The sequence below is a fragment of the Gadus chalcogrammus genome, chromosome 20, assembly GCF_026213295.1.
Source record: "Gadus chalcogrammus isolate NIFS_2021 chromosome 20, NIFS_Gcha_1.0, whole genome shotgun sequence".
Classification (NCBI taxonomy): Eukaryota; Metazoa; Chordata; class Actinopteri; order Gadiformes; family Gadidae; genus Gadus; species Gadus chalcogrammus.
Genome location: NC_079431.1, coordinates 20,230,640 through 20,247,044, shown reverse-complemented (window position 1 = coordinate 20,247,044; position 16,405 = coordinate 20,230,640). Strand labels below are relative to the sequence as shown.

The 16,405-nt window shown below is 44.5% G+C and overlaps 1 protein-coding gene and 1 long non-coding RNA gene across 2 annotated transcripts; both read left to right on the top strand.

Moving 5' to 3' along the window:
* The first annotated feature begins 2,867 nt into the window (after window positions 1-2,867).
* On the top strand, window positions 2,868-6,216 carry LOC130373019 (uncharacterized). The gene is made up of 3 exons (XR_008893459.1): window positions 2,868-2,976; window positions 5,813-5,967; window positions 6,134-6,216. It is a non-coding gene; the product is annotated as an uncharacterized LOC130373019 (long non-coding RNA).
* A 1,780-nt stretch (window positions 6,217-7,996) lies between these two features.
* LOC130373063 (C-type lectin domain family 17, member A-like) lies at window positions 7,997-15,189 on the top strand. The gene is made up of 5 exons (XM_056579295.1): window positions 7,997-8,092; window positions 8,632-8,744; window positions 13,318-13,420; window positions 13,645-13,730; window positions 13,907-15,189. The coding sequence occupies exons 1-5, from the start codon at window positions 7,997-7,999 to the stop codon at window positions 14,073-14,075; spliced, it is 567 nt and encodes a 188-aa protein (XP_056435270.1). The 3' UTR covers window positions 14,076-15,189.
* The last annotated feature ends 1,216 nt before the right edge of the window (window positions 15,190-16,405 follow it).

Sequence of the window (16,405 nt, the reverse complement as noted above, 5' to 3'; positions counted from 1 at the left end):
GAGAGTAGCGTGTGAGTGTGCGTGAGAATGGTAGTGTGTGTGAGTGACCTCAGCAAGTAAGTGGACGAGCAAGGAGAGTGAGCGGTAGCGTGTGTCAGTTTAGTGAATGAACGAGTCCGGTTGTGTCTGTGCAAAGTGTACTGTAAGGTTGGTGGTGTGGTAGAAAATAACCGAATTCTATCACTTCAACTAACTAAGAGAGCATGAGGAATTGAGGAGTCCGAAGCAAGTATGACAGAAGACTTTATTGTTGAACAAGCAACAACAAGGCCGAGTAGTTTGCAAAGCACTGCCGATCATAAGATCCCTGTTTTTTTATTCTCCCACACCAAGCTATTCCCCATATAGTATGCCCGCCAACAGAATGCATGCTAGTTCTCCTTTTTTGGTAAGGCCGGTCAGCCATGCATTCATTTGAGAAATATTTTCAACGTCTGCAGCTAGTATAAACTTTAAGTCGACGTCAGTACGCCTTGACCCCAGACTCTCTGGAGGTGTGTCGAGTCTCTCCTATGGAGGGGAGAGGTGATTAAGCTGCTTTCCACTATTAATGTATCTATATGTATATAAGCCTGATAATACTGTTGCGTTTTTTCTTGAAGAAAATAGTCCAATCCTTGGTCGCTTTTAACTCACTTTATTTGTTAAAGTAGGCATGTTTCGGTATGGTAACTATGAAGCATAAGGGAGGGAATTGTATGTAACGCGTGTGAGAGAAATACCGTGAGCTACTTCGAGCCATGGGCAAAAGCCCATGTCTCTCCGCGGGTGTACCTATGATCTCTGCCCTCTAATCTCTCTGTCAAGCTTGATATGGTCAAGTGGGCGTGGCCTATATGAAGTGGGCGTGGCCGGTATGACGTGATGGCTCCGCCATCCTCACCTGTCTAAAGGTGCTGCCATCTGTGGCTGGAGTAGTTGTTGCAGCTTATGTGTTCGATCCTGCTTCCTAGTGGCTATGTGAGGCTAATGCAGCTTGTGTGTTCGATCCTACTTCCTAGTGGCTATGTGGGGGCAGCTTATGTGCTTAAAATACGTAACAATACTCATAGTTTGCCATAAAAGTAATGGTTAATTTTTTCCATAGTAGAACTACGAATAAAGTAGGCCTACCGAGCCTGTCAAGAGTCGGTGGCCGCTTCATTCCGACCATATTCGGACCTATAAGCAGACCCAGGGCCGGTCGAAGTGAAGGGTGTTACCCCCGAGAGAACAATTTAATTAAAAGTACATGTTTTTCTAAATGTTGGTCATCAACAAAGTTGTAAGGTAGTAACTTCCGACACATCTGTCAAAATAAAAGTGTGTTTCTTCCGACGTGTTTACAATCTTTATTCACTCAATGCGCCGCGGCCGAACTGAAGGGGATATTCTCTGATATTATCAATCTTAAAGACTGCGTCTGGTTCTCAGACACTCTGGTACTTCAGCAAAAAGTAATGACTCGTAGTGGGGGTTATCTCGGCGATGGTGGAGAAGGAATTGGGGGAAAGAAACTTTGGCTTTGGCATCCGGACAGGTCAGAACAATGACATGGACCCGAAGTCAACTGACAGCTGTCTAGTACTGAAAATATATTTTGCGAATGCCGCCTTGTTGTTGCTAGTGACGTAAAGAGGTCAGCCTGTGGCTCTATCAGTTGAGATGGGTCCAGCACCACCTATCGTACCGGGGCATGAAATGCTTCAGCAGATGAATCGATTTTCCCACCGCCATGTATACTCGCTCGGACAATTGCCGTTGTCCGATTGAGGAGCATAGTCGAACTAAGGCTTTAATCGCATTAAGCTGTGCATGTAAACGTACTGACAGTAAGTCAAGTCTCTCGGTTTGAACTGTTCAGGGGCCAATTCAACGTTTAGTTAACAAACTTTAACGTAATTCACAAATTGAATTAACAAACTGAGAAAGAACACACAGTAGGCCCCAAATCACGATGATACATGTATCGTCATGAATCCTTGTGTAGAGTCATCAATCATCAAGTATCCTCATGTATCGTCATGAATCCTCAAGACACCTTCAACAGCTTCTCCAAACCACCCAGGTCAAAGTAGTACAGTTCATGACGATGACAACATCCATAAAAATAGCAATGATGATATAATTATTTTTTCCTCTCGTGTGATATTTTATACGTTTTTATTCGTGTGAAAAACAAGCAAAAAGGGGTAGCATTTCTTTCTGGACCCAGATTAGCAGGAGTGTGTGTAGGCGTGTGTGTGTATGTGTGTGCGTGCTTGTCTGTAGGCTGCTCGCGTCCCTGCTGGTGCTGCAGTTGATGCGGCTGGAGAGTGTGGCTGAGGGACGGCTTCTGAGGAGCCTGTTCAGCCGCGACATGCCCCCGGAGCCCAGGCCTCTGTCCTCACCGAGTACCAAGACACTACAGGGCCCTCCACTCCTGTCCACCCCGACACTACAGGGCCCTCCACTCCTGTCCACCCAACATTAAGAAAAGAGGAATTTAATCTAAAGTTGATTGTACTGAAAAGAGAACAAACCATCACGAAGCCCCAGCAGCTCTCGGGTTGAACCAGGGTCCAGGGGCTTTCCAAAGTTTAGTTAACAAACTTAAACTTAATTAACATTTTTATTCATTCAGAAAAAACACGCACTAGGCCTACTAAATTATGATGATATGCATCATCATGTATCATCATATGATAATCATGAAACCAACATGAGTTTTTATTATTTTATTTTTAAATGGATAAACAGAAAAGAAGACAGACAGAAAATGTGAGAATGCAGAAGTATGTGTGAATAATCGCAACCCTACCCGAAACCACTTCCTCCTAAACCAACTTAGACAGAGGATACATTGACCTCGCCAACAGCGCCATCACACCACACCACAGACTCTTGCTCTCTGTCTCCGGCTGAACCAGGGGCCAAATTAAGATAGTCGGACAATGGTGGACATCTACGTCAACGTTGACACTCTTAAACCATCAGCAGCTTCACCAAACCAGCCAGGTAAAAGTAGTACAGTTCATGACGACGACAGCATCCATAAAATTAACAATGACAATAGCCTATAATTTTTCCCCTCGTGTGATATTTTATACATGTTTATTTGTGTAAAACCTAAAACGCGAGCAGAAAGGGGTAGCGTTTCTTTCTGGTCCCAGTTTAGCAGGAGTGTGTGTAGGCGTGTGTGCGGGGTGTATGTTTGTGAGTGCATATGTGTGTGTGTGTGTGTGTGTGTGTGTGTGTGTGTGTGTGTGTGTGTGTGTGTGTGTGCACGTGTGTAGCCGTGAGGGCACGTGCGGACATCCTGAGGCTGCTGGCGTCCCTGCTGGTGCTCCAGCTGATGCGGCTGGAGGGTGTGGCTGAGGGGCGGCTGTTGAGGAGCCTATTCAGCCTGGACACGCCCCTGGAGACCAGGGGCCGTATTCACAAAGGATCTTAGGGCTAAAAGTAGGTCCTAACTGGCGAATTTAGGAGTAACTCCTAAAAATAATGGGCGTGTCACTCTTAAATTTAGGACTCCTAACTTTTTTCACTAAGAGCAATTCACAAAGTATTTTAGGACTAAAAGTAGCACCTAAGTCTAGGAGAGCTTAAAAGTCCTCAAGAGGACTCCTAACTCAGTAAGACCTATTCACAAAGAATCTTAAAATGCCTGCGAGACGAAATGTTAGGGTATTCAACTTATTGTGGAGTTAATGCGCGATGCAATAACATCCCCGACTAACAGGAATAATCTGATTAGTCCCGAAATAAAATGTTTGGCCACACTACGTTATTTAGCAACAGGGGAAATGCAACTTTGCAATGCCGACGATTTAAAATTATCGCAACCATCAGTCAGCCGTGCCATAAACTTTCCTTTGGACATTCAACAATTACACAGGATCAAAGCCAACTTCATGGCAATTGCAGGTATGCCCGGTGTGGTCGGTGCTATTGACGGGACGCACATAAAAATAATTGCGCCATCAAAAGACGAGGACGTGTTCGTCAATAGGAAGAAAGTGCATTCCATCAACACGCAGGTTGTTTTTGATGCAAATTTTAACATAGCCTACTGGATGTTGTTGCAAAGTGGCCTGGATCTTCAGCTACCCATGATTCGCGCATTTTAATGGTGAGCGGTCTGAGGCAGCTTTTTGAGATGTACCAGTTGGGTGTCACTTGCTGGGTGACAGTGACTATCCATGCAAGACGTGGCTCTAGACACCCTACCTCAATCCACAACCGGGAGCACAGTTAAAGTGTAACATGTAAGTGATTACGCAGATTACGCTTAGTCCTATGCGTAAAACACATCGTATTGGCTCTTTGACGCCTTTTATTTGTTGAATCCATATTTATTATTGTTTACTGATTTCTTCCATGTATGCTAGAGCACACAAACATACACGAAATGTTGTGGAGAGAGGAATTGGGCAGATGAAACGTCGGTTTCATGTCCTCCACGGCGAAATACGCCTCACCCCAGAGAGGGCAAGCACAGTAATCACTGTATGTGCCATTCTACACAACCTCTGCAAGCGGAGGAACATTCCACAGCCAGACGATGATGATGATGATGATGATGGCGATCAACATTACAAGGAATTTGGCCGTGTGGAACCGAGTGGACAGGCATTTAGGGATCACTTTGAAAACACATTTTAGGTAAACACCATGGCACAAATCAGTCATCACTTGGGTAGTTCATAACATTTATTTTCTTTTAAATTTTACGTATTTTTATTGTTTGCTTTCTCTCTCTCTTGAACGTGCAGGCTACAACGTCATTATCGTGGTCTGCACAAAATTGTCATCATGCGTGTATTCTGCTAACTGCACTATAACTACTTAATAGGAATTCATTTCTAGCCTAGGCTATTTCCTTGTTTTTCAGTGATTCAGTGGGCTCGTCTGAACAACCAATCACCGAACTGACCGCTTCTAAACTCGTGCACGAGAATTGACGTAATCCATAGCAACGGCACGTCACTCTTAGTTCACTCTTTGTGATTTATCCTTAGTAAGAGTAGGTCTCAGCGGCTTTGTGAATAACTTTTAAAAAAAAACTCCTGCGTAAAATGTTTTAGCGCGAGTTAGGAGCACTCCTAGCGGTAAGATAAAATGCTTTGTGAATACGGCCCCAGGTCTCTGCCCTCACCGAGCACCCCGACACTACAGGGCCCTCCACACCGGTCCACCCCAACACTACAGGGCCCTCCACTCCGGTCCACCCCAACACTACAGGGCCCTCCACTCCGGTCCACCCCAACACTACAGGGCCTTCCACTCCGGTCCACCCCAACACTACAGGGCCCTCCACTCCGGTCCACCCCAACACTACAGGGCCCTCCACTCCGGTCCACCCCAACACTACAGGGCCCTCCACTCCGGTCCACCCCAACACTACAGGGCCCTCCACTCCGGTCCACCCCAACACTACAGGGCCCTCCACTCCTGTCCACCCCAACACTACAGGGCCCTCCACTCCTGTCCACCCCAACACTACAGGGCCCTCCCCTCTGGTCCACCCCAACACTACAGGGCCCTCCACTCCTGTCCACCCCAACACTACAGGGCCCTCCACACCTGTCCACCCCAACACTACTACAGGGCCCTCCACTACTGGAGGGCTACTACTAATTTATTCCAAGTTTTATTAATTCAGAAAGAACAAACAGTAGGCCTACTAAATTATGATGATATGATACATGATATGCATCATCATGTATCATCATAAGGTAATCATCACACCAACATGAGTTTTTATTCTTACTCTGAGTAAATGTGAGAATGCAGAAGTTTGTATGAATAATCCCACCCCAACCCCAAACCACTTCCTCCTAAACCAACTTAGAAAGAAGATGCATTGATCTCGCCGCCACACCACTCCACAGACAGCTCTCTGTTTCCAGCTGAACCAGGGACCCATTGAAGATAGTTGGACAATGGAGGACATCTACATCAACGTTGACCCTCTTAAACCATCAGCAGCTTCACCAAACCAGCCAGGTAAAAGTAGTACAGTTCATGACGATGACAACATCCACAGCATTAACAGACGATTGAATGAGATGTTTCCTCTATTGTGATATGTTTTATGTGTTTATTAGCGTGAAACATGAGCGGAAAGGTGTGACGTCTTCCACTCTGACTCTCTGTTTGTTTTGGGCCCCAGGGCACCTGGGACCCAGAGCCAAGGGAACACGGAGGAGCCGCTGGGGACCTGCGGTACTTGGTCTGGGGCTTCTGTGTGCTGGTCTTCTGGCTGGAATCCTGGTCCTTGCTGTACGATGTGAGTTTGAATAAATGCATGAATAAACACCAAGGTCTGAATCATCATCATCATCATTTAACCCTGTTTGAAATCCCAAACAATTCAGATGGGTGTGTCATGGTCTCTCTGTTTCCTTGTCTTGTTTTGGTGTATTTCCTGTTTTACTTTAGTATCTCTGTCTTGTTTCTTCCCATGTCCTGTCAAGTTTCCCTCCTGTGTGATTACTGCTCCCTCCCCTAATGTGTTCCAACTGTTACTCGTTGCGTGCCCTGTGTTTAGTATTTAAGCCCTTGTCTTTCCTTCGTTCCTTATCGGATCATTTTATTTTGTGGTGAGTTGTGTCCTGTATTTACCTGTGTTCCCGGTGTTCCCTGTGTTACCCGCGTCACCCGTGTTCCTTGCCTTTTGCGTCAATAAATGATCCTTTTATTGAACTGTCTGCTATTGGATCCTACCTGCCTGCCTGCCACCCGCTAACCGCAACAGAATGATCCGACCAGCATTGGACCCAGCGGACGCTCTTTTTGTTGGAGGCTGTGTTGGGGCATACGTGCAGCGCTGTCGCTTCAAGGCCTGGGTTGGAGGGTGCCTTACAGACTATCAGAGAGTGTGGAGTCCCATCCGGTTCAACATTTCTCTCCAGCCCCTGAGCTGACTCCGGTCCCCGAGCCCTGTCCGGTTCCTAAACCCTACTCCGTCCCGAGGGTGCCCCTCTTCCAGATCTTCCAGAAGGGGCTCGTCCTCTACCTTGCCTTCCAGAGGGGTCCCGCCTTCTACACCTTCCAGAAGGGGCCCGCCCTCTACCTTCCCTTCCAGAGGGGTCCCGCCTTCCAGACATTCCAGAAGGGGCCCGCCCTCTACCTCGACTTCGTCTTCGCCGCTGCAGGCCTCTGCTTGCCCTCAAGGCTGTCTGCCTGAAGCTCCCTGCCATGCCCTGGTGCATTTTTCTGGCCGCCCGCCTGACATCCCTCTGTTCTGCCCCACTCCAGTTCCCTGGCCAGCCGGTCACCCCTTGCTCTCCCCCAGTCGATTTTTTTTTGTTCCCTGGCTCCCCTCCACCCACCCTATTTGGATTTGACATTCTTTTTTTTGCATGTCGTGGGTCGCCTGGTAGTCGACCCTATAGGGGGGGGCACTGTCATGGTCTGTCTGTTTCCTTGTCTTGTTTTGGTGTGTTTCCTGTTTTACTTTAGTATCTCTGTCTTGTTTCTCCCCATGTCCTGTCAAGTTTCCCTCCTGTGTGATTACTGCACCCTCCCCTAATGTGTTCCAACTGTTACTCGTTGCGTGCCCTGTGTTTAGTATTTAAGCCCTTGTCTTTCCGTCGTTCCTTGTCGGATCATTTTACTTTGTGGTGAGTTGTGTCCTGTGTGTTACCTGTGTTCCCGGTGTTCCCTGTGTTACCCGCGTCACCCATGTTCCTTGCCTTTTGCGTTAATAAATTACCCTTTCATTGAACTGTCTGCTATTGGGTCCTACCTGCCTGCCTGCCACCCGCTAACCGTAACAGGGTGTTTTTGACATACCTATTCGAAGATCTTGGATGTGTGTGTGTGTGTGTGTGTGTGTGTGTGTGTGTGTGTGTGTGTGTGTGTGTGTGTGTGTGTGTGTCCTGAAAAAACAATAGCTGTGACACAGCATGTAGTGGTGATGTGGTATGCTAATTTATGTGGTTTAAAATGATTATTTATAGGGATATGAATGTCTCCTCATCATTTAGATTCCGTCACAGTAAAGGATCTCTCTGTGACCCAGTCCAAATCAATGGAGCAACAGAAGGAACTCTCTACCCTCTCTACCCTGAAGCAGAGGTTTGATGAACAGCTGAAGGATAACATCAAAAGGAGTGAGCATTCGCCTGTAACTGTGGCTACGCTGGCTTCATGTGTTGGTCGACCTAGAGCAGAAAGAACCTTGAGAAGCAGAACCTTGAAAAGGTTTGTCTCGGACCTAGACAAACCTTTTCAAAATGTTCACGAGTATTCTTTGCATATGCTGAAGCCTTGCTCTGCTGTGTCTTTCTGTGTAGATCTGCGGTGGCTTTCCCATAGCATCCCCATCATGTTATGTTCTGGAAATTGCAACATATTTTGGGCAGAAAATGACATTCAACCACACAGTTAAACTAATGTGATCAATGCGCAATATGTAAATAATTACGCAGACTTGACTTCATTATTGCATTGAGCAGTATCAAAGCTCAGAAAAAAACTAAATTCTCTGGATAACGGATACTGGCAGGCATATTGCAGCATCTGTGACCCTCTGTGATCTCATGAACCTGTATAGACACCTAGCTCTATATATTTATTATTTCATGATATTTGGTCAAACGTTTTTTTCTGCCCCCTGTATGTTTGCCTCTTAAAGGGCTAGTGTAGCAGATGTGGCTCGTGTAGGGCTTATGTAACAGCTGTATTGCTGGAATAGGGGATTGGGATTGGCAAATTGAGTCCCTAGTTTACCTCGCAGGCCAAACGTGCCCAGAGGGATGGAGGAAGTTTGAGAATGCCTGTGTCGTGACAATTTCTCTATTAGATATTGCGTCTGAGACAGATGAGATCTTTAGATGCAAAAAAGCACACAATACTTGTTGACAATTAGTGGTCATATATTTGTAATAAAAGTACGAACAAAGATACATCACAACATGCACCAACAAACAACATAACAGGCATACATTACAATAATCTGAGGCCCCAGATGGGAGCTTCTCTTTGCGTGTTACTTCATACTCAAGGTACGCTGGGGAGAAGTCCACTGAGTCTTCCAATCAATGAGTTTTTATTCACTTGGGTTGGCATCTGGAGGGGGTGGTCCCCCAATACTAAAAGTCTTTGTTCACCAGATTGTTATCTTTACAGTTGAAGCTCCCCCCCCCCGAGGCTAAGGTGGGGTCGGCGGCCATGTCATCTAAACCCCTGGCTTGGTTGACGCTAGCCAGGGGGTCGAGAAAACAGGCCCACACATCAAAGGATTGCATGGAGGGTGATTTACATGACAAGAAACATAGGAAAGGGCAGGCAATAAAAAAGCATCACTCTACCCTTGACGGTTTACACTTTAAATGACCCAAAAGGAGCCCAGAAGGCAGACACTATATAAAATTACACCGAATAGCAACAAAACTTAAAATCATATAGACCAAAACAATACAACATGTAGATTTTCCATCACAATCCCCCCTTTGATTATTTTATAATCACAAATTCAAAAATCGATCATGTCCGACCATCAGCACTTCTTCGCTTTTATAGGAGGTTGTTCAGACTATTTATACCACCGTTCGCTTTTACAGAAGGTAGCATAAAATCACCTAACATCACAATCAAGTCATCTGTTTCCATATATTCAAAAGTCATAAAAATAAAAACAGAAAAGAAAACCAAAACAAAGAAACAAGGCTACCTTTTAAAAACATTTCTAAACAAAAATATTCTTATTTGATGTGTCCTTAATGCTGCTTCCGTGATACAAACACATGAGTAGTTGGCAAGCACTTAATGTTTACTACTCTAAACATTAATTGTCAATCCAGTCAGCATTAATAACACACAGTATAACCCAACATTTAAACGGTATTCCTCTTCTCTTTCCCATTGTCCTTCATGATGTCTCTGAGGGACCTACATGGGGTGTGTGGAATTTTTTTTTTTTTTTTAATTATTTCCTTTGGTTTGCTTTGGTATACCCAAGGTTGTTGTTGTGGGCTCCCCATCCCCCCTCTTGACGCATGATTCTCCCATGTGTCAATTTACCATAATAAGGGAAAGCCCAGGCCTGTAAGCATGGCTTGCTGTTGCGAGCGCACCAAAAACCTACTACTTTAATTAAAAACATTGTAGCATACATCATGGTTATGCTTTTTGGGGTTCAATTTGAACGTTTTGTGCCTTGATGAATTCTACCGCTGTCGTACATTTGAACTCTGTCTAACACATTTCTTTAACCTTCAACTTTTCTACTTGTCTATGTTTCTTCAAACCACCTTTCCTGATGACTTTCAAACCTTTCAGATGTAAGAAATTATCACACAATTTATACACAGTCCTAGTTACACATTAGATCTTTCTCTTGTAATATGTATGCTGTGTCTAGTGCGATACTTTACATCCGCCTGGACACTGCTCTTCTCTCCATCCGCCTGGACACGCCTCCACCTCTCTCTCTGCTTTCTGTCTCTCATTTGCATCACGGGCTGTCCTTTGGAGTGCCTGTCCCCACGTCTCTCCCGTCTCTGAGACCCTCCTTTGTCTCAATGTTCAGGCCACTTCCTTGTGGCTACACAGGCACCATGGAGGCCACCACTCTGGTGCTGTTGGTCCTGCTGGACTGTCTCCTTGTGTCGTCCAGCAGACCGTTCCGTAGCTCTTCAGGTGGGCCTCCCATGGTCTGTAACTTCATAAAGTCTGATGCAGAGGAGTTGTGACGTGGGGTATTTGCACTGTATTTGGCCACTGGTCGGGCTGAAAGCAGGAGAAGGAGGAGCGTTGTCCAGGTCCGGATCTATTTGAACAAAACTTGATGCAGATGGGTTATCTTTCTCCCCACCCCTTTCCTTATCTTGTCTTGCCTTCCGTTCTCATCTATCTCTTCTCCTTCCATAACACATACTTCTTCCAATCTCTCTTATACGTTCATTAATTCACCTTGTTGCCATTTTGGTCAAAAAACATTAACAAAATATCATAATATAAAAAATCTGCATTCTCAATATTAGGCAATACACTTCTGTTGTCCCCGTCACGTTGCCAGTCGGGGGTCAGTCGGGGTTAGTCTGGGTCAGTTGGAGTCATGTCATGGTTGTGTGATATGGTTGACGATTAAATTGGTTGTGATAGATTGTAAAAATCGAGTATCCACTGTCTACAATAGCCCGTTGTTTACTATAACCATATATAATAAATGCTGATCAGGTCGCGTAAGGCTGGTGAGAACCATACAACAATAATTTGGATGTGGTGCTTGTGTGCGTTGTGACGTTGAGACCATTTTGCGTGTTTGTGTCATGGTGCTCATACCTCCTCCCCTTGGACCTGGTCTGCTCCTGCGTCCCGTCAATGCGAATGCCCCCTTCCACCTCTGCCTCTTGGATGATTCACAGTCACTTCACGGGAAGGTGCGAACTGCCAGCCGTCCCTTCCATTGTCTTTGTCGATTCTTTTGGGAGAATCGTTGAACCAAGGATCCATGACGCCACAACGAAAGCAGGCCTGCCTCTGTGCTTCCCCACTTTCCTGTGGTCGTCCTTGCCGTCCGGCGCCTCCACGAACATTATATCAGCTTGGTCTCTCCCGGGAATGTCGCCTTGAATACGACCCCACCGTAGGCCCAGTTTGACTTGGCGTGGTTCGCCGATGGGTGATGGGCCATTTCCAGAATGGCTGTAGCGAGGGATTCCCCTCCCACTGCAGATGGGTCCGGGAGACATTCTGCTATGTCCTTAATGTCACTGGTTCTCCATGCACGGAAAACGTATGCCGGACTGCCATAACCCCTGTTGCGCTGTTAGCGGGTGCCTCCTTTGCCGTGAGGTCTGGATAGAGGTTGAATGATGGGGCGGCGGCCTGGGCGTTGTCGTCATACGGTGGAGGTGAAGGGGGATTTGCACGCGGTCCGCCGGTGCAGTCCAGGTCCGGGTCTACATCTCGGGTGAAATTGAGATAAAAATATTCCTACACTCTCTACGCTCTCTGTCCCTGGCTGATTTTTTTTTTCTCTATCCTGGCTCTCTCTTTCCCTCAAATGAAATGCACACCAACATAATTAAAACTTCAACAACCGTTTTAAGCTAAAACTCCCCATCTCAGGAAAACCCAGTTTATACCAATATTTCACTTTGTTTCTCCCGATTTATTATACATTTTTAGATCCATACACACTATTAGTTATTATTTAACAAATTATCTAATATCGCCGAAACCTCCTTGTTACTACACACATATACATATATTTATTAATGAATGCCTATTATTATTATTTATTTATATATGACCCCAACAGCGCTTAACGGGTTTCCCTTTACCGTTTTGACAGACCCTCCTGCCCTTTCTTTTACATATATAACCATATATATATTGACGGAACTTTACCGGAGTTGCTTTACCGTATGTTCCTATAACAAAGTTCGAACGTGGCCGATTTGTTCGAATATACGTTCCCAAAACAGTATATACCGTTTTCGTAACGGATTTATTGTAGCTTAAACAAGTATTGTGATCTCACCTGCTCGAATTCTTTTTCCTTTGGATACCGTACTGAAGAACCACTAGTTTATCCCCCACAGGCACCCCCTCCTCGACCCCATTAGTTCTGGTTACAGTCACCTGGAGGCGAGGTAGAGCTTTGGGACCGCCTCGGACCTGTTTTGGAGCGATATTTCGTAGAATCTTCAGGTTAGGCATCCCGGACGAGCCCCCAACTGTCGTGACAATTTCTCTATTAGATATTGCGTCTGAGACAGATGAGATCTTTAGATGCAAAAAAGCACACAATACTTGTTGACAATTAGTGGTCATATATTTGTAATAAAAGTACGAACAAAGATACATCACAACATGCACCAACAAACAACATAACAGGCATACATTACAATAATCTGAGGCCCCAGATGGGAGCTTCTCTTTGCGTGTTACTTCATACTCAAGGTACGCTGGGGAGAAGTCCACTGAGTCTTCCAATCAATGAGTTTTTATTCACTTGGGTTGGCATCTGGAGGGGGTGGTCCCCCAATACTAAAAGTCTTTGTTCACCAGATTGTTATCTTTACAGTTGAAGCTCCCCCCCCCGAGGCTAAGGTGGGGTCGGCGGCCGTGTCATCTAAACCCCTGGCTTGGTTGACGCTAGCCAGGGGGTCGAGAAAACAGGCCCACACATCAAAGGATTGCATGGAGGGTGATTTACATGACAAGAAACATAGGAAAGGGCAGGCAATAAAAAAGCATCACTCTACCCTTGACGGTTTACACTTTAAATGACCCAAAAGGAGCCCAGAAGGCAGACACTATATAAAATTACACAGAATAGCAACAAAACTTAAATTCATATAGACCAAAACAATACAACATGTAGATTTTCCATCACACCTGCTATCATCACTCGGACCAGAAGAAGTCCTGGAATAACGGCAGGAATGATTGCATTAAGAAAGGAGGTGATCTGGTGGTTATAGACAGCTCCCAGGAACAGGTAGGCCTATAGTGAAGCCATTTACCATCTTTATTTATTTCAGTGGATCTAAACGTTATTCATGTCAGGCTGCCCTTTGAAATGTTTTTGTACCCCGAATGATCAAACTGATTCTTACATTTATGATGTTAAATCTAGCCTTCTCCTGCTCCAAAAAAAAAAGGACTTGAGAAAATATAATGTTTTGTTTTGGTTAATGTGTTCCACAGAAGTTCCTCTAAGAGTATGAGGGTGACTTTTGGATTGGTCTGACTGACTTGGAGCAGGAAGGGACCTGGAAATGGGTTGATGGAGCACCACTGATTCTAAGGTGAGAGAGAGACCGACCGACCGACACCGAGAGTGACCAACCTCTGCTGGTCATGAACCAACTCAAACTAATGTGATCAATATGTAAATAATTAAAATTGTTATATTTGCTTTATTGAATTATCTGAATTGTTTCATCACACAAAATACATGTTTCCCAATCTGTTTATCTATAAGCAATTGGGAGGAAAAACAGCCTGATAACGGTAATAAAATAGCCAAATACGGGGAAGAAGACTGTGCCCAGAACAGAAGGCCCACGTGGAATGACGTCTCCTGTGATACCAACCTGCAATGGATCTGTGAAGCATCAGCAGAAGACGCTCAGATCTCAATGGCTCAATAATCAGTGTTCATAGGTTGTCGTTGTTGGCTTGCATGAGTGTATTTTAATATCGGCACGCTGAAAAACTCATGTTTTTTGATGGTGCAGCAGTCATCGCTACAGTACTTGTCGTCCCCTTGTCCTAGTGCCTGTTGAGTTTTGTGAGGGAAAATTACTTTTTTTTTTTTCTGAATAGTTTTGAGGTGTGTTAAATTGAGTTGCACTTTTGAGTTGAATTGGGATTAGTTTAACCATTTTAATTGTACATCAATGAAGGTATTGAATGATGTTTAAGCATTGTTTCCATGTCATTGAGTAAGCTAAATGTAAATTAAAGGCAAATCATTTTGCTGAATTGTAAATGTTCAATAAACCATTTATTTCAGGAAAACAATGAACATTTTAAGAATGTGGTTTGAAAGATAGATAGTAAATTACATTTGTAATAACTCAGATATCATCAGGAATAAAAACTTGATCGTGAGACTGCAGATGGTTGTAAAAAAACAACAGCTGAGAGAATAAGTATTCAGCTTGTGTCAAGATTTATTGACCATGATTTACGACGTAGCTGTCAAGATGGATGGTGGCAGCTGTGTGACATCTGGGACCTTTGACCTGATTGTCTATGAAAAAACAATCTTTATTAAAAGAATGGCATAGGAACCTGTTTTTTTTTATAATTATTACGTATAAATCATAATGACATGAATGATGGGAAACAGGTGAGGTTATAAATGGGTCATAAATGTTTAAATATAAAAGAGACAGCTGAAAACAGGGTTTCCAACAGCACTTTACAAATCAAGCACAGATGTTGGCATCTGTATAATATAGGTCAGGAAAAATCAAGCTTATTAACACATTCCCCTGATAAAAAAAAAAGAAAGATTACCTCCAATATGAAGCACCTGTCAGCCTTTTCAAACTGAACCTTTGAGGGAAAATTATTTATGTATCAATATAGACATGTAAGAATAAGAAACCTGAATTGCATTAATGAGTCTATAACAAAAAGGAGCATGACACTGGGTGTCCTCTGCCATCAACATCATGCTCACCTCATGATCCCTTTTTCTGGTCTTCGAGATCCTGTAGATCGGCTGCAGTGATCCTAACCCTGCGTTCACACCAAAAGATGCAAAAAGTTGACGCGCGTCGTGATCCCATTCAAAGTGAATGTAGAGACGCGTTGCTGCTTTGCTGCCGCAGCATTTGCTGCCGAGAAAACGGGCAGCAAAACTTGATCTACGGCGCGTCAAAATCTGATTTGCGGCGCGGCATGCCCGTGCCCGCTGCCGGGCACGGGCGAAGGGCACGTTCACGTATTTTGCGGCGCGTCAAATGCTGCTCGAGTTGAAATATTTCAGCTTTTGACGCGCCGCAAACCTTTGACGCGCCGCAAAACTTGATTTGACGCGCCGCAAAACTCAGGCGTCAACGCGTTCGGGCAGCAAATGCATCTTTTGGTGTGAACGCAACATTAGAGCAATGCTGTGGCCTCATTTGTCCAGTATGCAAACCTCTGTCGGTGGCTTTCGAGTGACAGTGACAGAAAAAAAGGTTAACTAATGTATAATTAATGTTGGGTAGGAAGTTACATTTAAAGTTGTCTTACCCATCAATCTGGAACCGTTCCATCAAATGAATGCACCATCATGTCCTGATGTGTGCCATGTCTCGCTAAAATAAATGATAGAATATTGAAGTTGAGGAATGTTCATTTTCAGTTAGAAATCAGTACTTCACAATTTGTCTATTTGTTCATGTATTTGTCTCTACATAATACTGACCTCAGTACACCAAAATGGAGCATCTCTGCTCCATTTTGGTGTACTGAGGTCAGTACATCCACAGAATGCAGCCATTTGAGTGCATTCTGTGAAAGGCAAAGATCTGTTAATTTGATAGTTTCAAATAATACAAAAACACATAGATACTAGATACTATAAAGCAATTTTTTTTTTTCATTTGACAAACCTGGCCAATGAGCTGTGTTACTGCATTATTGGAATACTATGAATTCTGTAGAATTCCAGTACTGAACAAGCCACAGAACAGGGCTGATTGTTCTTATGTTACGAAACCTAAATATGTTATGGTAACAACTGTCGCCAAAGCCATCTGGTCTAAGCGAGTCCAGCAAAAGTAGCTCTTTCGTTGCTGGCTTCAGGACCTGTCACATTTCCAAAACAGCAAAAACTGGGCAGGCACAATATATTATCTTCACAGGCCTACATTGCAAACATAATTTCCAAATAAATGTCACTGTGCGAGTAAGGCCTATTGAAGATCGCAACTGAAATGGCATACGGCCTCTCGCCAGGGTGGTGGTGGGAATTTGTGACAAC